General features: G+C 44.2%; 1 protein-coding gene across 1 annotated transcript in view; it reads left to right on the forward strand.

The window, feature by feature from the left end:
• LOC115183226 (retinoschisin) overlaps positions 1–26,316 on the forward strand; it is a 44,815-nt gene that overhangs the window by 10,831 nt on the left and 7,668 nt on the right. The window contains exon 4 of the mRNA XM_029744562.1: positions 25,336–25,531. Coding sequence (XP_029600422.1) covers positions 25,336–25,531 — 196 coding nt within the window. The remainder of the gene's footprint in view (positions 1–25,335; positions 25,532–26,316) is intronic.

The raw sequence follows: 26,316 nt of genomic DNA on the forward strand, positions 1-26,316 counted from the left end.
CTCTCCTCTCCAGGGGGGGGGGGGGGGGGTAAACTACAAGCAGGATCAATGTGTATGACCCTCTCTCTTCTCCAGGGGGTAAACTACAAGCAGGATCAATGTGTATGACCCTCTCTCCTCTCCAGGGGGGTAAACTACAAGCAGGATCAATGAGGTAGACAGCTAACTTGTCTAAATATATTTATCTATATTAGAAAGACCAGCTTGAAATGGGCATGGTCTAATGGACTCAACAACCAAAAACACATACTGAAGCTTAGCTTTCTTAATAAACCTGAAAATCAGTAGTTATTTTTGGTTGTTTATGAAAGTTAGCTTGCTAGCTCATTGATCCTGCTTTATTGTATACACCCCAGGTTGTATATTAGAACTAGGGCTGTCAGTAGATTTAAATAATTAATCAAGATTCATCGTATGATTTTCTGTAGTTAATAAAGATTAATCGCATTTTTTTAAATTGTTCAAATTTGACCTTAATATAAGAGGTTTCAATTTAAAAAGCATCACATTGGGTTGTAGTTATAATTTATTTGATTACAGGGGAAGAAAACCCCAAATAAACTCTATTCCAAGACAATAACAACATGTCAGCCAGGTCAGAATTCATGTCAAATATAATACAGCTATTAGATCTAGTCTAGGATACTGGTCCATGTTCTATAACATGTTAGATATCATACAGCTATTAGATCTAGTCTAGGATACTGGTCCATGTTCTATAACATGTTAAATATCATACAGCTATTAGATCTAGTCTAGGATACTGGTCCATGTTCTACAACATGTTAAATATCATACAGCTATTAGATCTAGTCTAGGATACTGGTCCATGTTCTACAACATGTTAAATATAATACAGCTATTAGATCTAGTCTAGGATACTGGTCCATGTTCTACAACATGTTAAATATAATACAGCTATTAGATCTAGTCTAGGATACTGGTCCATGTTCTACAACATGTTAAATATAATACAGATATTAGATCTAGTCTAGGATACTGGTCCATGTTCTATAACATGTTTAATATCATACAGCTATTAGATCTAGTCTAGGAAACTGGTCCATGTTCTACAACATGTTAAATATAATACAGCTATTAGATCTAGGATACTGGTCCATGTTCTACAACATGTTAAATATAATACAGCTATTATATCTAGGATACTGGTCCATGTTCTATAACATGTTAACTATAATACAGCTATTAGATCTAGGATACTGGTCCATGTTCTACACCATGTTAAATATCATACAGCTATTAGATCTAGTCTAGGATACTGGTCCATGTTCTACAACATGTTAAATATCATACAGCTATTAGATTTACATTTACATTTACATTTAAGTCATTTAGCAGACCCTCTTATCCAGAGCGACTTACAAATTGGTGCATTCACCTTAAGATATCCAGTGGAACAACCACTTTACAATAGTGCATCTAAATCTTTCGGGGGGGGGGGGGTAGAAGGATTACTTTATCCTATCCCAGGTATTCCTTAAAGAGGTGGGGTTTCAGGTGTTTCCGGAAGGTGGTGATTGATTCCGCTGTCCTGGCGTCGTGAGGGAGCTTGTTCCACCATTGGGGTGCCAGAGCAGCGAACAGTTTTGACTGGGCTGAGCGGGAGCTGTGCTTCCTCAGAGGTAGGGAGGCGAGCAGGCCAGAGGTGGATGAACGCAGTGCCCTTGTTTGGGTGTAGGGCCTGATCAGAGCCTGAAGGTACGGAGGTGCCGTTCCCCTCACAGCTCCGTAGGCAAGCACCATGGACTTGTAGCGGATGCGAGCTTCAACTGGAAGCCAGTGGAGAGAGCGGAGGAGCGGGGTGACGTGAGAGAACTTGGGAAGGTTGAACACCAGACGGGCTGCGGCGTTCTGGATGAGTTGTAGGGGTTTAATGGCACAGGCAGGGAGCCCAGCCAACAGCGAGTTGCAGTAATCCAGACGGGAGATGACAAGTGCCTGGACTAGGACCTGCGCCGCTTCCTGTGTGAGGCAGGGTCGTACTCTGCAAATGTTGTAGAGCATGAACCTACAGGATCGGGTCACCGCCTTGATGTTAGTGGAGAACGACAGGGTGTTGTCCAGGGTCACGCCAAGGTTCTTAGCACTCTGGGAGGAGGACACAAGGGAGTTGTCAACCGTGATGGCGAGATCATGGAACGGGCAGTCCTTCCCTGGGAGGAGGAGCAGCTCCGTCTTGCCGAGGTTCAGCTTGAGGTGGTGAGCCGTCATCCACACTGATATGTCTGCCAGACATGCAGAGATGCGATTCGCCACCTGGTTATCAGAAGGGGGAAAGGAGAAGATGAATTGTGTGTCGTCTGCGTAGCAATGATAGGAGAGACCATGTGAGGATATGACCGAGCCAAGTGACTTGGTGTATAGTGAGAATAGGAGAGGGCCTAGAACAGAGCCCTGGGGGACACCAGTGGTGAGAGCACGTGGTGCGGAGACAGATTCTCGCCACGCCACCTGGTAGGAGCGACCTGTCAGGTAGGACGCAATCCAAGCGTGGGCCGCGCCGGAGATGCCCAGCTCGGAGAGGGTGGAGAGGAGGATCTGATGGTTCACGGTATCAAAGGCAGCAGATAGGTCTAGAAGGATGAGAGCAGAGGAGAGAGAGTTAGCTTTAGTAGTGCGGAGAGCCTCCGTGACACAGAGAAGAGCAGTCTCAGTTGAATGCCCAGTCTTGAAACCTGACTGATTAGGATCAAGAAGGTCATTCTGAGAGAGATAGCAGGAGAGCTGGCCAAGGACGGCACGTTTAAGAGTTTTGGAGAGAAAAGAAAGAAGGGATACTGGTCTGTAGTTGTTGATATCGGAGGGATCGAGTGTAGGTTTTTTCAGAAGGGGTGCAACTCTCGCTCTCTTGAAGACGGAAGGGACGTAGCCAGCGGTCAAGGATGAGTTGATGAGCGAGGTGAGAAGGTCTCCGGAAATGGTCTGGAGAAGAGAGGAGGGGACAGGGTCAAGTGGGCAGGTTGTTGGGCGGCCGGCCGTCACGGGACGCGGGATTTCATCTGGAGAGAGAGGGGAGAAAGAGGTCAAAGCACAGGGTAGGGCAGTGTGAGCAGGACCAGCGGTGTCGTTTGGCTTAGCAAACGAGGATCGGATGTCATCAGCCTTCTTTTCAAAATGGTTGACGAAGTCATCCGCAGAGAGAGAGGAGGGGGGGGGAGGGGGAGGAGGATTCAGGAGGGAGGAGAAGGTAGCAAAGAGCTTCCTAGGGTTAGAGGCAGATGCTTGGAATTTAGAGTGGTAGAAAGTGGCTTTAGCAGCAGAGACAGAAGAGGAAAATGTAGAGAGGAGGGCGTGAAAGGATGCCAGGTCCGCAGGGTTTCGAGTTTTCCTCCATTTCCGCTCGGCTGCCCGGAGCCCTGTTCTGTGAGCTTGCAGTGAGTCGTCGAGCCACGGCGCAGGAGTGGAGGACCGAGCCGGCCTGGAGGATAGGGGACCGAGAAAATCGAAGGATGCAGAAAGGGAGGAGAGGAGGGTTGAGGAGGCAGAATCAGGAGATAGGTTGGAGAAGGTTTGAGCAGAGGGAAGAGATGATAGGATGGAAGAGGAGAGAGTAGCGGGAGAGAGAGAGCGAAGGTTGGGACGGCGCAATACCATCCGAGTAGGGGCAGAGTGAGAAGTGTTGGATGAGAGCGAGAGGGAAAAGGATACAAGGTAGTGGTCGGAGACTTGGAGGGGAGTTGCAATGAGATTAGTGGAAGAACAGCATCTAGTAAAGATGAGGTCAAGCGTATTGCCTGCCTTGTGAGTAGGGGGGAAGGTGAGAGGGTGAGGTCAAAGGAGGAGAGGAGTGGAAAGAAGGAGGCAGAGAGGAATGAGTCAAAGGTAGACGTGGGGAGGTTAAAGTCACCCAGAACTGTGAGAGGTGAGCCATCCTCAGGGAAGGAACTTATCAAGGCATCAAGCTCATTGATGAACTCTCCAAGGGAGCCTTCCCTGTAGCTCAGTTGGTAGAGCATGGTGTTTGCAACGCCAGGGTTGTGGGTTCGATTCCCATGGGGGGCCAGCACAGAAAAAAAAAATGTATGAAATTGTATGCATTCACTACTGTAAGTCGCTCTGGATAAGAGCGTCTGCTAAATTACTAAAATGTAATGTAAATGGAACCTGGAGGGCGATAAATGATAAGGATGTTAAGCTTGAAAGGGCTGGTAACTGTGACAGCATGGAATTCAAATGAGGAGATAGACAGATGGGTCAGGGGAGAAAGAGAGAATGTCCACTTGGGAGAGATGAGGATTCCAGTGCCACCACCCCGCTGGCTCGATGCTCTAGGGGTATGCGAGAACACGTAGGCAGACGAGGAGAGAGCAGCAGTAGGAGTAGCAGTGTTATCTGTGGTAATCCATGTTTCCGTCAGCGCCAGGAAGTCTAGGGACTGGAGGGTAGCATAGGCTGAGATGAACTCAGCCTTGTTGGCTGCAGACCGGCAGTTCCAGAGGCTGCCGGAGACCTGGAACTCCACATGGGTCGTGCGCGCTGGGACCACCAGGTTAGAGTGGCAGCGGCCATGCGGTGTGAAGCGTTTGTATGGCCTGTGCAGAGGGGAGAGAACAGGGATAGACAGACACATAGTCGACAAGCTACAGAAGAGGCTACGCTAATGCAAAGGAGATTGGAATGACAAGTGGACTACACGTCTCGAATGTTCAGAAAGTTAAGCTTACGTTGCGAAAATCTTATTGACTAAAGTGACGAAAATGCTAGCTAACTAACACAACACTACACTAATCAAGTCGTTCCGTTGTAATGTAATAGTTTCTACAGTGCTGCTAGTCGGTAGAGGTTGGCTATTATACAAAAGCAACTTTGTAGCTAGCTAACATAACACTAATCAAGACGTTCCTTTGTAATGTATTTAGTTTCTACAATGCTGCTCGTCGGTAATAGTTGGCTGGGTATGGAACAATGGCGTCGCGGGGGACGGAAATAGCTGGCTAGCTAACCTAGCTAACCCAGCTAGCCTCGATAATTACTAAACTACACAATTATCAAGCTATGACAAAGACAGCTATGTAGCTAGCTAGCTAACACTGCACTAGTCAAATCGTTCCGTTGTAATGTAATAGTTTCTACAGTGCTGCTAGTCGGTAGAGGTTGGCTATTATACAAAAGCATCTTTGTAGCTAGCTAACATAACATAACACTAATCAAGACGTTCCTTTGTAACGTATTTAGTTTCTACAATGCTGCTCGTCGGTAATAGTTGGCTGGGTATGGAACAATGGCGTCGCGGGGGACGGAAATAGCTGGCTAGCTAACCTAGCTATTACTAAACTACACAATTATCAAGCTATGACAAAGACAGCTATGTAGCTAGCTAGCTAACACTGCACTAGTCAAATCGTTCCGTTGTAATGTATTAGTAATTACAGCGCTGCTAATCGGTAGCGGTTGGCTAGCTAGCGGTGTTGACTAGCTAGCAGCTAGCAGCCAGCAGTGTTGACTACGTTAGGAGGACGAAAAAATAGCTGGCCTCGATAATTACTCTAATTACTCTAAACTACACAATTATCTGTGATAGCTAAGAAAAAAATTGTTCAGATCAAACAAACCAAACCGTTGTAATGTAAAGAAGTGTAATATTACCTGTGGAGCGAAGCGAAATGCGACTGCTCGCTCCGGACCGGAAGTTAGTCTAGGATACTGATCCATGTTCTACAATATGCTAAATATCATACAGCTGTTAGGGTTAGGGTGATCTTGAGCTGAAATAAAATGTCCCAGAAATTTGCCAAAACAGACAGAAAATATATTTCTCTCAAATGTTGTGCACAAATTTGTTTACATCCCTGTTAGTGAGCATTTCTCTTTTGCAAGATAATCCCTCCACCTGACAGGTGTGGAATATCAAGAAGCTGATTGAACAGCATGATTATTACACAGGTGCACCTTGTTCTGGGGACAATAAAAGGCCACTCTAAAATGTGCAGTTTTGTCACACAACAAAGCCACAGATGTCTTAAGCTTTGAGGGACTGCAATTGGCATGCGGACTGTACGAATGTCCACCAGAGCTGTTGCCAGAGAATTTAATGTTCTTTTCTCTACCTTAATAAGCCAACTTCAATGTTGTTTTAGAGAATTTGGCAGTACGTCTAACAGGCGTCACAAACGCAGACCACGAGTAACCACGCCAGCCCAGGACCTCCACATTTGTCTTCACCTGCAGGATGGTCTGAGACGAGCCACCCGGACAGTTGATAAAACTGTGGGATTTAACAACCGAATAATTTCTGCACAAACGGTCAGAAAAAGTCTCCGGGAAGCTCATCTGCGTGCTCATCATCCTCACTAGAGTCTTGACCTGACTGCAGTTTGGCGTCGTAACTGACTTCAGTGGGCAAATGCTCACCTTCGATGGCCACTGGCCTGCTGGAGAAGTGTGCTCTTCACTGATGAATCCCGGTTTTAACTGTACCGGGCAGTTGCACTCCACACTGCCCTTTCCCACCTGGACAAAAGGAACACTTATGTGAGAATGCTATTCATTGACTACAGCTCAGCGTTCAACACCATAGTACCCTCAAAGCTCATCACTAAGCTAAGGAACCTGGGACTAAACACCTCCCTCTGCAAATGGATTCTAGACTTCCTGATGGGCCGCCCCAGGTGGTGAGGGTAGGTAGCAACACATCTGCCACGCTGATCCTCAACGCGGGGGCCCTTCAGGGGAGCGTGCTCAGTCCCCTCCTGTACTCCCTGTTCACCCACGACTGCATGGTCAGGCACAACTCCAACACCATCATTAAGTTTGCAGATTTTACAACAGCGGTAGGCCTGATCACCGACAACGATGAGACAGCCTATAGGGAGGAGGTCAGAGACCTGGCCGGGTTGTGCCAGAATAACAACCTATCATCAAATTTCAAATCAAATATATTTATAAATCCCTTCTTACATCAGCTGATATCTCAAAGTGCTATACAGAAACTCAGCTTAAAACCCCAAACAGCAAGCAATGCAGGTGTAGAAGCACGGTAGCTGGGAAAAACTCCCTAGAAAGACAGGAACCTAGGAAGAAACCTAGAGAGGAAACAGGCTATGAGGGGTGGCCAGTCCTCTTCTGGGTGTGCCGGGTGGAGATTATAACAGAACATGACCAAGATGTTCAAATGTTCATAGATCACCAGCAGGGTCAAATAATAATAACCACAGTGGTTGTCGAGGGTGCAACAGGTCAGCACCTCAGGAGTAAATGTCAGTTGGCTTTTCATAGCCGATCATTCAGAGTATCTCTACCGCTCCTGCTGTCTCTAGAGAGTTGAAAACAGCAGGTCTGGAACAGGTAGCATGTCCAGTGAACAGGTCAGGGTTCCATAGCCGCAGGCAGAACAGTTGAAACTGGAGCAGCAGCACGGCCAGGTGGACGACTGGGGACAGCAAGGCGTCATCAGGCCAGGTAGTCCTGAGGCATGGTCCTAGGGCTCAAGTCCTCCGAGGGAGAGAAAGAAAGAGAGAATTAGAGAGAGCATACTTAAAATCACACAGGACACCAGATAAGACAGGAGAAATACTCCAGATATAACAGACTGACCCTAGCCCCCCGACACATAAACTACTGCAGCATAAATACTGGAGGCTGAGACAGGAGGGGTCGGGAGACACTGTGGCCCCATCCGACGATACCCCCGGACTGGGCCAAACAGGCAAGATATAACCCCACCCACTTTGCCAAAGCACAGCCCCCACACCACTAGAGGGATATCTTCAAACCACCAACTTACCATCCTGAGACAAGGCCGAGTATAGCCCACAAAGATCTCCGCCACGGCACAACCCAAGGGGGGGGCGCCAACCCGGACAGAAAGGTGATGTCAGTGACTCAACCCACTCAAGTGACGCACCCCTCTTAGGGACGGCATGGAAGAGCACCACTAATCCAGTGACTCAGCCCTCGTAATAGGGTTAGAGGCAGAGAATCCCCAGTGGAGAGAGGGGAACCGGCAAGGCAGAGACAGCAGGGGCGGTTCGTTGCTCCAGTGCCTTTCCGTTCACCTTCACACTCCTGGGCCAGACTATACTCAATCATAGGACCTACTGAAGAGATGAGTCTTCAATAAAGACTTAAAGGTTGAGACCGAGTCTGCGTCTCTCACGTGTAGGCAGACCATTCCATAAAAATTGAGCTCTATAGGAGCCTCCAGCTGTTTGCTTAAAAATGATAGGGACAGTTAGGAGGCATGCATCTTGTGACCGTAGCGTACGTGTAGGTATGTACGGCAGGACCAAATCGGAAAGATAGGTTGGAGCAAGCCAATGTAATGCTTTTTAGGTTAGCAGTAAAACCTTGAAATCAGCCCTTGCCTTAACAGGAAGCCAGTGTAGAGAGGCTAGCACTGGAGTAGTATGATCACATTTTTGGGTTCTAGTCAAGATTCTAGCAACCGTGTTTAGCACTAACTGAAGTTTATTTAGTGCTTTATCCGGGTAGCCGGACAGTAGAGCAGTACAGTAGTCTAACCTAGAAGTGACAAAAGCATGGATTAATTTTTCTGCATCATTTTTGGACAGAAAGTTTCTGATTTTTGCAATGTTACGTAGATGGAAAAAAAGCTGTCCTTGAAACAGTCTTGATATGTTCGTCAAAAGAGAGATCAGGGTCCAGAGTAACGCCGAGGTCCTTCAGTTTTACTTGAGACGACTGTACAACCATCAAAATTAATGGTCAGATTCAACAGAAGATCTCTTTGTTTCTTGGGACCTAGAACAAGCATCTCTGTTTTGTCCGAGTTTAAAAGTAGAACATTTGCAGCCATCCACTTCCTTATGTCTGAAACACAGGCTTCCAGCGAGGGCAATTTTGGGGCTTCACCGTGTTTCATTGAAATGTACACCTGTGTGCCATCCGCATAGCAGTGAAATTTAACATTATGTTTTCGAATGACATCCCCAAGAGGTAAAATATATAGTGAAAACAATAGTAGTCCTAAAACGGAACCTTGAGGAACACCGAAATGTACAATTGATTTGTCAGAGGACAAACCATCCACAGAGACAAACTGATATCTTTCTGACAGATAAGATCTAAACCAGGCCAGAACTTGTCCGTGTAGACCAATTTGTGTTTCCAATCACACCAAAATAATGTGGTGATCGATGGTATCAAAAGCAGCACTAAGGTCTAGGAGCACGAGGACAGATGCAGAGCCTCAGTCTGACGTCATTAAAAGGTAATTTACCACCTTTACAAGTGCAGTCTCAGTGCTATGATGGGGTCTAAAACCAGACTGAAGCATTTCATATGCATTGTCTTCAGGAAGGCAGTGAGTTGCTGCGCAACAGCTTTTTGTAACAGTATTTTTATTGAAGTTTCACAATTTTCACCCATATTAAGAGATACAACAACAAAGACAAGGCAAAAAAAAACAGCACTCGCTTACACATATCCGTATGTATGCACGCACGTACACACACACCCACCATTTCCCTCTCCCCGCTCAGCGCTTCTCTCACCCCATCCCACTCATTGCGTCTCTCAATACATACATTTTAAACAAACATAAACAGAGAAAAAAAACAAAAAAAACAAAAACAATAAAGACATAATAAATAAATAAAATAAAAAGCTCAGTTTAAACCAAGAAGTTGAGTTCCCCACACGGACCGTACAGTGTAATTCTGGAATACATAGATCACCATTCTAAGAGTCCTTGCAGCATAATAGCTGATACTTCAGGTTCTAGGTAATTTAGGTAAGGCTCCCATACTTTGTAGAACTGATCTGTCTTAGAGTGCAATGTACATGTCAGATATTCCAGCGGCACCCATTCAAATAGTATCTTATGCCAATCTTTAATAGAGGGAACCTTATCACTAATCCACTCTAAAAGTATGTTTTTCCTCGCTGCGAAGGTAAGGATGTTGTAAAGCTTCTTCTTACCCACAGAAGTTACATGCCTACTAGGGAGACCTAACAGAAGAGAAACTGGGTCCAATTCTAGATCGACCCCTAGGATCTTTTCAATCTCTTGCAGAACACCAGACCAATATCTTTGTATTTTGGGACATGACCATAAACAATGTGTTAGGGTGCCTGTATCAGTTTTACATTTGAGACACTGAGGAGAGGAGGAAGAGGGGCTAAATGCATGTCTGCGATTTGGGGATATATGCAATCTGTGTATTATTCTTAATTGAATTGCTCTAGTACGATTACATATAGATATTGTTTTTGCATATTTCCAAATGTCCTCCCACATCTCTTCGTCAATGGTAACAGACAGTTCTTTCTCCCACACTTGTTTCACCCTCTGTGTGTCGACAGCGGAAAAGGACCTTAAAGCATCATAAAACAGACTTACAGACATTTTCCTTTGTGGGGAAAAAAGCATTCTTTCAATGACAGACATATCAGGGTTACCAATTAAGGTGGTGCTCTTAAGAATATAGTGTCTTACTTGTAGGAAACGCAAATAAGTCATTTAGTCTGCGTATGCCCTTATTAAGCCAAACGTTAAAGCCAGCATCCAGCAATCCTGGGACAAAATCTGGGTTGTTAAGAATTGGGGTAAGAGCAGAGGTTAGTTTGGACCTTCCCAGGAAACGTTGAACTGACCTCCATACTTTGAGTGTGTTAAGTGTAATGGGGTTGTTACAGCGATCTTTTACAGACTTGAAACTTGTGAAAAACAAAAGGTCCTGTAAAGGGTATTTTGAAAGAGAAGTCTCAATGTCTAACCAAATAGAGGAGTCATCGTTTGTGATCCAGTCTGAAATATAACATAGGTGGGCACACCACTGATAGAGCCTGATATTGGGCAGATCCAAGCCACCCATAGAATTTGGCAGCTGCAATATTGCCATCTTAAGTCTTGGCTTGCGTTTACTCCATATAAAGGAACTTAGCCATCCATTTACATCCTTTATTACCTTATTGGAGAGTAATACTGGGATCATTTGGATTGGGTAAAGTAGCCTAGGTAAAATGTTCATTTTCAAGAGGGATATTCTACCCAACCATGAAATCGGAAGAGAGTTCCAGCGCTCCAGATCCTGTCTTATTGTGTCAAACAAGGGAACAAAATTGGCTTTGTACATTTGTTGGAATTTAGGAGTTACAAATATACCCAGATACGTAAAACCTGAGGGAGACCATTTAAAAGGGAAGGGGGGAGAAGTGTTAGGTACAGAGTGAAGGTTACCAAGTGGCATAGCCTCTGATTTAGTTAGGTTAATCTTGTAGCCTGAGAATTCGCTGAATAACTCAATAATGTTAATCAGAGATGTGATTGAAGTCTTGGGATTAGAAATAAATATCAGGACATCATCAGCATACAAGCTTATTTTATGGTGAACATCACCAATGAGAAGCCCCTGTATAGCAGGCGTTACCCTGATGGCCTCGGCCAGTGGTTCCATAACAAGTGCAAATAGGAGGGGGGACAAAGGACAGCCCTGTCTGGTACCTCTGTGTATAGAGAAGCTATTTGACCGTAGTCCATTAGTAAGGACAGCAGCCTGAGGGTCATCATATAAAACTTTCACCCATTTTATAAAGTTGTCCCCCAGACCAAATTTATTTAGAGCAAAGAATAGGTAAGACCACTCCACACGATCAAATGCTTTCTCAGCATCTAGGGAGAGCACAAGACCATCCATAGCACTTTGTTGGTAGACTTCAATTACATTAAGGAGCCGTCTGACATTGTTACATGACCTACGTCCCTTAATGAAGCCAGTTTGGTCTCCTTTCACAATTAGTGGCAGTGAGTCCTCTAATCTTGTGGCTAGAATTTTAGAAAGCAATTTTCTATCCACATTCAGAAGGGAAATTGGTCTGTACGAGGAACAAGACTCCGGACATTTTCCCTTTTTGAGAATAAGTGATATGTTGGATTCTCGCAGTGTTTGGGGGAGCTGGTCATTTGAAAATGAGTGGTTAAACATATCACGCAATGGCTCAAGGATCAGGCCATGGAACTCTTTATAGAACTCACTACAAAACCCGTCCGGTCCTGGGGCCTTACCATTTTGCAGATTCTTAATTGCGGACATTATCTCTTCCTCAGTAATAGGGGCATTAAGGAGAGACTTCTGTTCTTCGGAGATAGTAGGGAGCTCAATCTTAGAAAATAAGTTCTCCATTAACTTGGGTGCATCATTTGGCAGTTCTGAGGCGTAAAGATTTGCATAAAATGTCTTAAATGAGTCATTTATCAATTTATTTTCATATAAATGATTGCCATCAGAATCAGTAATAGCCGCAATTGACTGTGAGTCAGCTCTCTTTTTAGCTAGGTACGCCAAGTACTTTCCTGGCTTATCGCCATGTTCATATAGCTTTTGCTTGACAAATCTCATTTTCTTTTCAGCGTCCTGTGTTAGGAGGGAGTCCAGCGTTGATCTAATGACTGATATTTCCTTTAATAGGGCAGGAGTGGGAGTTTTAATGTAGTCCTTCTCTTTAGTTCCCAATTCACCCTCTAGTGTTTTTTGCTTTTCACGCTTTTTCCGCCTCTTAGTGGCTGCGTATGACATAATCAGACCCCTGGCGTACGCCTTACAGGTTTCCCAAAGGAGTGAGGGGTTATCTGTTGATTGAGAGTTAATAGAGAAAAATGCTTTAAACTCTGTAATAAAATATGATGTGAATGTATGGTCTTTAAGAATGGTTGTATTCAACCTCCAATGTCTTGACTGATTGAATGCCCCATTGAGTTTTATGTCCAGGATCACCTCCGCATGATCAGATATGACTATGCTTCCTATCCTAGCGGATAAAACAGACTGCAGCGACGTCCTGGGCATAAAAAAGTAATCTATTCTAGTCTGACATCCATGAGGTGCAGAGAAAAAAGTGAACTCTCTGTTGGAGGGATGAAAAGCTCTCCAAACATCAGCATACCCCAGATCATCGCAAATGGCTGTAAGTGACTTAGCTTGAGGAGAGAGTGAGGCTATACCACTGGGAAGCTTATCAATAAGGGGGTTCAACAAACAATTAAAATCCCCTCCGACCACTGCAGTGTCTGAGTTTAATTCTGAAAAGTCTAGAAATACCTTAGTGAGGAAGTCAGGGGGGGAAGTAAATATTCATTATGGAAATGCTCTGCCCTTGTAAAGTACCATTAATTATAACAAAGCGACCCAATTTATCTTTCACACACTTCAAGACCTTAAGTGGTAGGTTCTTTTTCACAAGAATTGCTACACCTCTACTTCTGGATGTAAATGATGAGAAAAACACTTGACCAAACCCCCCTTGTTGTAATTTCAGATGCTCCTTATCATTCAAATGGGTTTCTTGTAACAGGGCAATATCAATATTTTCTTTTTTCAAAAAGGATAGTATCTTCTTCCTTTTAATGGGGTTATGGCTCCCTCTAATGTTCCATGTACATACACGTAGTCTGTTACCTGCCATGCGCAACAGCTTTTTCAAAAAGTTTGGAGAGGATTGGGAGATTCGATATAGGCAGATACAGTGGGGGAAAAAAGTATTTGATCCCCTGCTGATTTTGTACGTTTGCCCACTTACTAAGAAATGATCAGTCTATAATTTTAATGGTAGGTTTATATGAACAGTGAGAGACAGAATAACAACAAAAAAATCCAGAAAAACGCATGTCAAAAATGTTATAGAATGATTTCCATTTTAATGAGGGAAATAAGTATTTGACCCCTCTGCAAAACATGACTTTGTACTTGGTGGCAAAACCCTTGTTGGCAATCACAGAGGTCAGACGTTTCTTGTAGTTGGCCACCATGTTTGCACACATCTCAGGAGGGATTTTGTCCCACTCCTCTTCGCAGATCTTCTCCAAGTCATTAAGGTTTCGAGGCTGATGTTTGGCAACTCGAACCTTCAGCTCCCTCCACAGATTTTCTATGGGATTAAGGTCTGGAGACTGGCTAGGCCACTCAAGGACCTTAAAAACTTCTTAGGGCTAGGGGGCAGTATTGAGAATTTTAAAAAAAATATGTGCCCATTTTTAACTGCCTCCTACACCAACTCAAAAGCTAGAATATGCATATTATTGTTCAGGTTTGGATAGAAAACACTCTGAATTTTCTAAAACTGTTTGAATGGTGTCTGTAAGTATAACAGAACTCATATGGCAGTCAAAACCCTGAGACAAATTCTGACAGGAAGTGGATACCTGATGTGTTGAATTACATTTAAGCCTATGCCATTGAAACACACAGGGGCTTATTAATCGTTGAGCACTTCCTATGGCTTCCACTAGATGTCACCAGTCTTTACAAAGTGTTTTGAGTCTTATACTGTGAGATCTGACCGAACAAGAGCCTTGGAACGGTGGTGGCCGATTAGACTCTGGCGCGCGAGTTCATGTTGGGTACTCTCGTTCCAATACGTTTTAAAAGAGAATGCAATCGTCCGCCTTGAATATTATTCATGTTCTGGTTAAAAAAGGCACTAATGATTTATGCTATACAACGTTTGACATGTTTGAACGAACGTAAATATTTTTTTCCCCTCGTTCATGAAGAGAAGTCCGGCGGGCATAGATCATGTGCTAACAACACGGAGCTTTTTGGACATAAATTATGAGCTTTTTTGAACAAAACTACATTTGTTATAGACCTGGGATTCCTGGAAGTGACATCTGATGAAGAGAATCAAAGGTAATGGATTATTTACATAGTATTTTCGATTTTAGATCTCTCCAACATGGCGGTTAGTCTGTATCGCAAAGCGTATTTTTCTGGGCGCAGTGCTCAGATTATTGCAAAGTGTGATTTCCCAGTAGGGTTATTTTTAAATCTGGCAATCCGGTTGCGTTCAAGAGATGTAAATCTATAATTCTTTGAATGACAATATAATATTTTACCAATGTTTTCGAATAGTAATTATTTAATTTGTTGTGCTGATTGACTGGCGGTTATTGGAGGGAAACGATTTCCTCAACATCAACGCCATAGTAAAACGCTGTTTTTGGATATAAATATGAACTTGATAGAACAAAAAATGCATGTATTGTCTAACATAATGTCCTAGGAGTGTCATCTGATGGAGATTGTCAAAGGTTAGTGCATAATTTTTGCTGGTTTTCTGCTTTTGGTGACGCCTGTCTTTGAATTGACAAAACATTACACACAGCTATTGTCAATGTACTCTCCTAACATAATCTAACTTTATGCTTTCGCCGTAAAGCCTTTTTGAAATCGGACAACGTGGTTAGATTAAGGAGATGTTTATCTTTCAAAGGGTGTGAGATAGTTGTATGTTTGAGAAATTTGAATTATGACATTTAATTGTTTTCAAATTTGGCGCTCTTGATATTTCACCTGTTGTTGATAGGGTGTACCAGGGGTGGGACGCTTGCGTCCCACATAGCCCCTAGAGGTTAATGTGCTTCTTCTTGAGCTACTCCTTTGTTGCCTTGGCCGTGCGTTTTGGGTCATTGTCATGCTGGAATACCCATCCACGACCCATTTTCAATGCCCTAGCTGAGGGAAGGAGGTTCTCACCCAAGATTTGAAAGTACATGGCCCCGTCAAATGATGCGGTGAAGTTGTCCTGTCCCCTTAGCAGAAAAACACCCCCAAAGCATAATGTTTCCACCTCCATGTTTGACGGTGGAGATGGTGTTCTTGGGGTCATAGGCAGCATTCCTCCTCCTCCAAACACGGCGAGTTGAGTTGATGCCAAAGAGCTCCATTTTGGTCTCATCTGACCACAACACTTTCACCAGTTGTCCTCTGAATCATTCAGATGTTCATTGGCAAACTTCAGACGGGCATGTATATGTATTCTTGAGCAGGGGGACCTTGCGGGCACTGCAGGATTTTAGTCCTTCACGGCGTAGTGTGTTACCAATTGTTTTCTTGGTGACAATGGTCCCAGCTGCCTTGAGATCATTGACAAGATCCTCCCGTGTAGTTCTGGGCTGATTCCTCACCGTTCTCATGATCATTGCAACCCCACGAGGTGAGATCTTGCATGGAGCCCCAGGCCGAGGGAGTTTGACAGTTCTTTTGTGTTTCTTCCATTTGTGAATAATCGCACCAAATGTTGTCACCTTCTCACCAAGCTGCTTGGCGATGGTCTTGTAGCCCATTCCAGCCTTGTGTAGGTCTACAATCTTGTCCCTGACATCCTTGGGGAGCTCTTTGGTCTTGGCCATGGTGGAGAGTTTGGAATCTGATTGATTGATTGCTTCTGTGGACGTGTCTTTTTTACAGGTTACAAGCTGCGGTTAGGAGCACTCCCTTTAAGAGTGTGCTCCTAATCTCAGCTCGTTACCTGTATAAAAGACACCTGGGAGCCAGAAATCTTTCTGATTGAGAGGGGGTCAAACACTTATTTCCCTCATTAAAATGCAAATCAATTTATAACATTTTTGACATGCGTTTTTCTGGATATTTTTGTTGTTATTCTGTCTCTCACTGTTCAAATAAACCTACCATTAAAATTATAGACAGATCCTTTCTTTATCAGTGGCAAACATACAAAATCAGCAGGGGATCAAATACTTTTTTCCCCCACTGTAGTTTTTTATATTTTCTGGGTCAAGGTTTGGCTTTTTCAAGAGAGGCTTTATTACTGCCACTTTTAGTGAGTTTGGTACACACCCGGTGGATAGAGAGCCGGTTATTATGTTTAACATAGGAGGGCCAAGCACAGGAAGCAGCTCTTTCAATAGTTTAGTTGGAATAGGGTCCAGTATGCAGCTTGAAGGTTTAGAGGCTATGATTCTTTTCATCATTGTGTCATGAGATATAGTACTAAAACACTTGTCTCCCTTGATCCTAGGTCCTGGCAGAGTTGTGCAGACTCAGGACAACTGAGCTTTGTAGGAATATGCAGATTTAAAGAGGAGTCCATCATTTGCTTTCTAATGATCATGATCTTTTCCTCAAAGAAGTTTGTTAATTTATCACTGCTGAAGTGAAAGCCATCCTCTCTTGGGGAATGCTGCTTTTTAGTTAGCTTTGCAACAGTATCAAAAATACATTTTGGACTGTTCTTATTTTCCTCAATGAAGTTGGAAAAATAGGATGATCGAGCAGCAGTGAGGGCTCTTCGATACTGCACGGTACTGTCTTTCCAAGCTAGTCGGAAGACTTCCAGTTTGGTCTGGTGCCATTTCCGTTCCATTTTCTGGAAGCTTGCTTCAGAGCTCGGGTATTTTCTGTATACCAGGGAGCTAGTTTCTTATGACAGATATTTTTAGTTTTTAGGGGTGCAACTGCATCTAGGGTATTGCGCAAGGTTAAATTGAGTTCCTCGGTTAGGTGGTTAACTGATTTTTGTCCTCTGACGTCCTTGGGTAGGCAGAGGGAGTCTGGAAGGGCATCAAGGAATCTTTGGGTTGTCCGAGAATTTATAGCACGACTTTTGATGATCCTTGGTTGGGTTCTGAGCAGATTATTTGTTGCGATTGCAAACGTAATAAAATGGTGGTCCGATAGTCCAGGATTATGAGGAAAAACATTAAGATCCACAACATTTATTCCACGGGACAAAACTAGGTCCAGAGTATGACTGTGGCAGTGAGTAGGTCCAGAGACATGTTGGACAAAACCCACTGAGTCGATGATGGCTCTGAAAGCCTTTTGGAGTGGGTCTGTGGTCTTTTCCATGTGAATATTTAAGTCACCAAAAATTAGAATATTATCTGCTATGACTACAAGATCTGATAGGAATTCAGGGAACTCAGTGAGGAACGCTGTATATGGTCCAGGAGGTCTGTAAACAGTAGCTATAAAAAGTGATTGAGTAGGCTGCATAGATTTCATAACTAGAAGCTTTTTTTGTAAATTGAAATTTGCTGTCATAAACGTAAGCAACACCTCCGCCTTTGCGGGATGCGCGGGGGGGTATGGTCACGAGTGTAACCAGGAGGTGAGGCCTCATTTAACACAGTAAATTCATCAGATTTAAGCCATGTTTCAGTCAGGCCAATCACATCAAGATTATGATCAGTGATTAGTTCATTGACTATAACTGCCTTGGAAGTGAGGGATCTAACATTATGTAGCCCCATTTTGTGATGTGAGATTTTACAATCTCTTTCAATAATGGCAGGAATGGAGGAGGTCTTTATTCTAGTGAGATTGCTAAGGCGAATACCGCCATGTTTAGTTTTGCCCAACCTAGGTCGAGGCACAGACACGGTCTCAATGGGGATAGCTGAGCTGACTACCCTGACTGTGCTAGTGGCAGACTCCACTACGCTGTCAGGCTGGCTAACAGCCTGCTGCCTGGCCTGCATCCTATCTCATTGTGGAGCTAGAGGAGTTAGAGCCCTGTCTATGTTCGTAGATAAGATGAGAGCACCCCTCCAGCTAGGATGGAGTCTGTCACTCCTCAACAGGCCAGGCTTGGTCCTGTTGTGGGTGAGTCTCAGAAAGAGGGCCAATTATCTACAAATTCTATCTTTTGGGAGGGGCAGAAAGCAGTTTTCAACCAGCGATTGAGTTGTGAGACTCTGCTGTAGAGCTCATCACTCCCCCTAACTGGGAGGGGGCCAGAGACAATTACTCGATGCCGACACATCTTTCTAGCTGATTTACACGCTAAAGCTATGCTGCACGTGGTGACCTCTGACTGTTTCATCCTAACATCGTTGGTGCCGACGTGGATAACAATATCCCTATACTCTCTACACTCCCCAGTTTTAGCTTTAGCCAGCACCATCTTCAGATTAGCCTTAACGTCGGTAGCCCTGCCACCTGGTAAACAGTGTATGATTGCTGGATGATTCGTTTAAGTCTAATACTACGGGTAATGGAGTCGCCAATGACTAGGGTTTTCAATTTGTCAGAGCTAATGGTGGGAGGCTTTGGCGTCTCAGACGCCGTAATGGGAGGAGTAGAGACCAGAGAAGGCTCGGCCTCTGACTCCGGCTCGCTGCTTAATGGGGAGAACCGGTTGAAAGTTTGTTGGTTGAATGAGCGACACCGGTTGAGCATTCCTACAGCATTTCCCTCCAGAAGCCATGAGAAAGTTGTCCGGCTGCGGGGACTGTGCGAGGGGATTTATACTACTATCTGTACTTACTGGTGGCACAGATGCTGTTCCATCCTTTCCTACACTGAAATTACCATTGCCTAACAATTGCGTCTGAAGCTGGGCTTGCAGCCCAGCTATTCTCGCCATAAGGCGATTGTTCTCCTGTATAGTATGAGTACAGCAACTACAATTAGAAGGCATCATGTTAATGTTACTACTTAGCTTCGGCTGGTGGAGGTCCTGATGAACCACGTGTAGATAAAGCGTCCGGAGTGATAAAGTTGAATGAAAAAAATGTAGAGCGATGGAAAAAGAAAAAATATAAACGGTAATTAAAAAGCAAAAACCGTAAAGTTGTCAGGTAGCAAAGTAAGGTTAGCAACAAAACGCACGTAAACAAGTCTACAAGTTGTGACCGGAAAACTTATCCCTCAACGTAACCAAGACGAAGGTAACGAGCTGAGATTAGGAGCACACTCCGAAAGGGAGTGCTCCTAATCTCAGCTTGTTACCTGTATAAAAGACACCTGGGAGCCAAAAATCTTTCTGATTGAGAAGGGCTCAAATACTTATTTCCCTCATTAAAATCATTTTATAACATTTTTGACATGCGTTTTTCTGGATTTTTTGTTGTTATTCTGTCTCTCACTGTTCAAATAAACCTACCATTAAAATTATAGAATGATCATTTCTTTGTCAGTGGGCAAACGTACAAAATCAGCAGGGGATCAAATACTTTTTTCCCTCACTGTACGTCACCTCGTTGACCCTCCGGAGAAACCGTGGGCTCAGCTTCTTGCAGGGCAGACAGAGTGGGAGGTTCCTGGTAGAGAACACACTGGAAGGGAGTCAGCCCGGTGGAGGAGTGACGTAACTGTAGCTCAGTTGGTAGAGCATGGTGTTTGCAACACCAGGGTTGTGGGTTCGATTCCCACGGGGGGCCAGCATAGAGAAAAAAAAAAGAAAAAAAAAAGTATGATATGTATGAAATGTATGCATTCACTACTGTAAGTCGCTCTGGATAAGAGCGTCTGCTAAATGACTAAAATGTAAAAAATAATAATAATATGTAAAAAATGTAACGAATTCTGGGCGTACTCCGCCCATGGAAGGAATCGGGGCCACTCTCCCTGCCAGTCCTGGCACTGACTCCTCAGGAACCTCCCCACATCCTGGTTCATTCTCTCCACCTGAACGATAGACTGAGGCCTATACCCGGAAGTGAGGCTGACCGTGATCCCGAGCTTCTCCATAAAGGCTCTCCATACCCGTGATGTGAATTAGGGGCCACGGTCGGAAACGATGTCCTCCAGGAGGCCATAATGCCGCTGGAATAGTGCTTCAGTGACCTGGAGAGCAGTAGGGAGACCAGAGAGAGGGATGAAACGAGGTGGGCGTAGGGGCAGTTCTGTCTCAACGACAAGGTAATCCACAAAACATTTATCCGTGTGCGTATTACTCTAAGAAACTGTCTCCTGCAGAGAGGAATTACGACATTGGCGATCGAGAGCTCCTGGCGGTGAAGTTGGCATTAGAGGAGTGGAGACACTGGCTGGAGGGTGCCAAGGACCCATTCGGCATCCTCTCAGCTGTGTGCGCCCAGGTCAGCATGAAGTCAAATCTCATAAAGAAAAGGGCCCACCTTGCTTGGCGCAGATTGAGCCTCCTCGCTGTCCATACTCCAGGTTCTGATGGTCGATGATGTCCGTACTCCAGCCAGTGTCTCCACTCCTCTAAGGCCAACTTCACCGCCAGGACCCCTCGATCACCGATGTAATTCCTCTCTGCAGGAGACAGAATGGCGTTGAAGCTCAATTGGAGATTTGTTAGCACAGTGTCCAAAGAAGGGCCAGATGTATATAGAATGGTGTCATCTGTGTAGAGGTGGATCAGAGAATCACCAGCAGCAAGTGTGACATCATTGGTATATACAGAGAAAAGAGTTGGCCCGAGAATTGAACCCTGTGGCACCCTCATAGAGACTCCCAGGTCCTGATATACCTCTGGGATGTTGGGCTGAAGGGCAACCACAGGACTCTCAACCGACGTGGAATCACAGAGGACAGGAAAGTAGGTCCTCCAGCATTCGGGTGTCCAGTCCGTGATTTTAATCCTTGACCATGAGATGATGGAGTTATGGCGTTGAAGCCAAGGGAGGCTGAGTATGATCTTGTGAGCTGGTGCACTGGTGATGAAGAAGGGAATATTCTCCTGATGGTGACTCCACGGTGAGGGTGAGTGGTTTGGTGATGTGTGTGATGGTCCCATAACCTAGTGGCCGATTTATCGAGGGCTTGAACTGGGAAAGGAGAGGAGAGTGGGTATGAGGTGATGTTAAGAGAGGAGGCAAGGGTCTGGTCAATAAATTTCCCCGTGGCACCGGAATCCACTAACGCTGTAGATACAGTACATGAGGGACAGCCAGCTAGTGTGATGGACACCAAAAAGGGTTTGGCAGAAAGTGATGAAGAGGGGATACTCACACACTCTGCTCTCCTGGATCCCGAGTTGGGACGTACCGGACACTGCTGGAGCTGGTGCCCTCCTTGACCACAATAGAGACATAGCCCCAGCTGTTTCCTTCTGCTTCACTCAGCCGCTGGGAAGCGTGTGGCCGTCATATTTATCAAGGAGGGACAAATGGGAATCGCTGACCTGAGTGGGTTGCTGAATGGGCTGGTGTGCTGGCTCTCTGGGTCGACTGGTGGTAGAGTATCCTCCGCTAGTTGAAGGCAACGCCTCTTGGGTATGTTTGAGACATTGAACACTGCAAAGAACCTCTTCCATAGCAGTCCCCAGTTGCGCCAGCTGGTCGTGGTGTTGACGAAGTAGGTATCTCTGCTCGTCGACCATCTGGGAGATGTTCTGATTTCCTGCTGCTTCCATTTGTTGAGGCAGTACTCTGTAACGTAGACGCTGGGAGTCAAGGTGCAGGTGATAAGTTCAATACAACAAAGAACATGGAACAATACAACATAGGAGTAGCTTCTTGAAACACAGAAACAATACTGCCTGGGGAATGAACCTAAGGGAGTGCCAGAGAAAGGGGAGGTAATGAGTGAGGTAATGGAGTCCAGGTGTGCCTCATGATGAAGCGAAGGTGCGCGTAATGATTGCTGCTAGGTGTGCATAATGATGGTTGCCAGGACCGGTGGTTAGTTAACCGGCAACATCAAACGCCGGAAGGGAGGAGCGGGAGTAGACGTGACATCATCTTTACCAATACTAATACCTGTTACGTTTGGGTCCTGTCTAATTATTTCTGCAGGCGGTTCAATTGCTAGTGAAAACAGGAGGGGGGAGAGGGGACATCCCTGTCTTGTGCCCTTTTTTTTAGATAATATATTATTTGTGTATATTTTAGCTTTAGGACATGTATAGTTGAAGTCGGAAGTTTACATACACTTAGGTTGAAGTCATTAAAACTAATTTTTCAACCACTCCACAAATTTCTTGTTAACAAACTCTAGTTTTGGCAAGTCAGTTAGGACATCTACTTTGTTCATGACACAAGTAATTTTTCCAACAATTGTTTACAGACAAATTATTTCACTTATAATTCACTGTATCACAATTCCAGTGGGTCAGAGGTTTACATACACTAAGTTGACTGTGCCTTTAATTAAACAGCTTGAAAAATTCCCGAAAATTATGTCATGGCTTTAGAAGTTTCCGATAAGTTCATTAACATAATTTGAGTCCATTGGAGGTGTACCTGTGGATGTATTTCAAGGCCTACCTTCAAACTCAGTGCCTCTTTGCTTGACATCATGGTAAAATCAAAAGAAATCAGCCAAGACCTCAGAAAAGAAATTGTAGACCTCCACAAGTCTGGTTCATCCTTGGGAGCAATTTCCAAATGCCTGAAGGTACCACATTCATCTGTACAAACAATAGTACGCAAGTATAAACACCATGGGACCACGCAGCCGTCATACCGCTCAGGAAGGAGACACGTTCTGTCTCCTAGAGATTAATGTACTTTGGTGCAAAAAGTGCAAATCAAGCCCAGAACAACAGCAAAGGACCTTGTGAAGATGCTGGAAGAAACAGGTACAAAAGTATCTATATCCACAGTAAGACAAGTCCTATATTGACATAACCTGAAAGGCCGTTCAGCAAGGAAGAAGCCACTGCTCCAAAACCGCCATAAAAAAAGCCAGACTACGGTTTGCAACTGCACATGGGGACAAAGATCATACTTTTTGGAGAAATGTCTTCTGGTCTGATGAAACAAAAATAGAACTGTTTGGCCATAATTACCATCGTTATGTTTGGAGGAAAAAGGGTGAGCCTTGCAAGCCGAAGAACACCATCCCAACCGTGAAGCACGGGGGTGGCAGCATCATGTTGCGGGGGTGCTTTGCTGCAGGAGGGACTGGTGCAGTTCACAAAATGGATGGCATCATGAGGCAGGAAAATTATGTGGATATATTGAAGCAACATCTCAAGACATCAGTCAGGAAGTTAAAGCTTGGTTTCAAATGGGTCTTCCAAATGAACAATGACCCAAAGCATACTTCCAAAGTTGTGGCAAAATGGCTTAAGGACAACCAAGTCAAGGTATTGGAGTGGCCATCACAAAGCCTTGACCTCAATCCCATAGAAAATTTATGGGCAGAACTGAAAAAGCGTGTGCGAGCAAGGAGGCCTACAAACCTGCTCTGTCAGGAGGAATGGGCCAAAATTCACCCAACGTATTGTGGGAAGCTTGTGGAAGGCTACCCAATACGTTTGACACAAGTTAAACAATTTAAAGGCAATGCTACCAAATACTAATTGAGTGTATGTAAACGTCTGACCCACTTGGAATGTGATGAAATAAATAAAATATGAAATAAATAATTCTCTCTACTATTATCCTGACATTTCACATTCTTGAAATAAAGTGGTGATCCTAACTGACCTAAGACGGAATGTTTTACTAGGATTAAATGTCAGGAATTGTGATAAACTGAGTTTAAATGTATTTGGCTCAGGTGTATGTTAACTCCCAACTTCAACTGTATATAATCTTTTTTATTAAAAATATTATTTCAGCTGGAAAGTTGAAAGCTTCCAAACTTCTGAATAGAAAAGGCCACTCATGACGGTCGTAAGTCTTTTCGGCATGAATAGCCATTATTGATCAATCTATTTCTTAACGTATTGATATTAAACTAAAACATGCTCTTGTATTTGTTTGTAAGTGCCTGTTTTTAATAAACCCTGTTTCATTGATACTGTATGTATCAAGTCTGTTAAGGATTATGCCATTCTATTACATATGAGCTTTGTTATTATTTTGTTTTCGCAATTTATTAAACGAATGGGTCCGTAATCAACAGGGACTCTCCAGATTTTCCTGGTTTTAATATAACTGAAAAAATAGTTTGACACATGGAACTGAAACTGAAATCTAATTACAATGTTGAAGTAAACATTTTGTGAGAAACATTGTAAACTGTAATTCAAACGTTGAGTTTCCCCTAAATGAAAATGTTGAGACAATTGTTGCCACAATGTTTAATCTATCGCAGGGATATTCAAATTTACACTACGGGGTCCAGAGCCTGCTGGTTCTCTGTTCTACCTGATAATGAATTCCACCCACCTGATGTACCAGGTCTAAATCAGTCCCTGATTTAAAGGGGAAGAATCAAAGAATGCAGTGGAACTAGTTTGAGGGTTCTATCATACAACCTAATACTGTAACGGGCGTCGTAAGGATTAGACCAAGGTGCAGCGGGAACGTGTATACTCATCTTCTTTATTAAATCAAAAGAAGGAAAAAACAAACAAATCACGTATACAAAAACAACGACCGCCACTAAGCAGTCCTGTCATGTGCACAGACACAAAACAGGAGACAACTACCCACAAATCCCATTACAAAAACACACCTATACATAGGACCTTCAATCAGAAGCAACGAGGAGCAGCTGCTTCCAATTAAAGGTCAACCCCATTAACTAAACATAGAAATAGAAAGACTAGAACTAACATAGAAATACACTTACATAGAACATAGACCAAAAAAAACCAGAACACATAAACAAACACCCCTCTTACATCAGCACATAGCCCAACAAACCCTGAACCACATAAAACAAACAGCCCCTGCCACGTCCTGGCCAAACTACAATAACAAATAACCCCTTTACTGGTCGGGACGTGACAAATACAATGTTGTAGAAAGTAACAAAAACGTTTTGTGCCAGCTAGGTCTTCAGCTGCTAGCTGCAAAGAGCATACAGATAGAATTGTGTTTTACGCTCAAAAGGGTCCGTGCAGGAAACAGACTTTTGAAACTTTTGGGTGAAAAATGGAGATGTGAAAAAAAATGCTTCAAAATAAATTAACAGCGTTAACTTTGACAGCGCTAATTTTAACATGCATGTTCCTCCTCCTTTCCAGGTGTGCATGGCTGTCGAAGTTCCAGGACAACAGCCAGTGGATCGAGATTGACCTGCAGGATGTGGGTGTGGTCTCAGGTATCCTGACCCAGGGTCGCTGTGATGCTGATGAGTGGCTGACCAAGTACAGTGTCCAGTACCGCACCGATCAGAACCTAAACTGGATCTACTACAAGGACCAGACTGGCAACAACAGGGTCAGTATATACTAGGAGCAACAACAGGGTCAATACATATTAGGACCAACAAACGGGTCAATTTGCAGTAGGACCAACAACAGGGTCAGTATGCAGTAGGTCCAACAACAGGGTCAGTATACAGTAGGACCAGACTGGCACAACAGGGTCAAATGCATTAGGACCATCAACAGGGGCAGTATACAGTAGGCCCAGACTGGAAACAAAAGGGTCAGTATACAATAGGACAAACAACAGGGTCAGTATACAATAGGACAAACAACAGGGTCAGTATGCAGTAGGACAAACAAAAGGGTCAGTATGCAGTAGGACCAACAACAAGGAGAGTATGCAGTAGGACCAGACTGGCAACAACAGGGTCAGTATAGAGTAAGACCAACAACAGGGTCAGTATGCAGTAGGACAAACAACAGGGTCAGTATAGAGTAGGATCAGACTGGCAACAACAGGATCAGTATACAGTAAGACCAGACTGGCAACAACAGGGTCTGTACACTGTAGGATCAACAACAAGGTCAGTATACAGTAGGACAAACAACAGGGTCAGTATACAGTAGGACCAACAACAGGGTCAGTAGGCAGTAGGACCAACAACAGGGTCAGTGTGCAGTAGAACCAACAACAGGGTCAGTGTGCAGTAGGACCAGACTGGCAACAAAAGGGTCAGTATAAATTAGGTTCAACACCAGGGTCAGTATACAGTAGGACCAATAACAGGGTCAGTATGCAGTAGGACCAATAACAGGGTCAGTATACAGTAGGACCAACAACAGGGTCAGTGTGTA

This window comes from Salmo trutta, unplaced genomic scaffold, assembly GCF_901001165.1.
Source record: "Salmo trutta unplaced genomic scaffold, fSalTru1.1, whole genome shotgun sequence".
NCBI lineage: Eukaryota > Metazoa > Chordata > Actinopteri > Salmoniformes > Salmonidae > Salmo > Salmo trutta.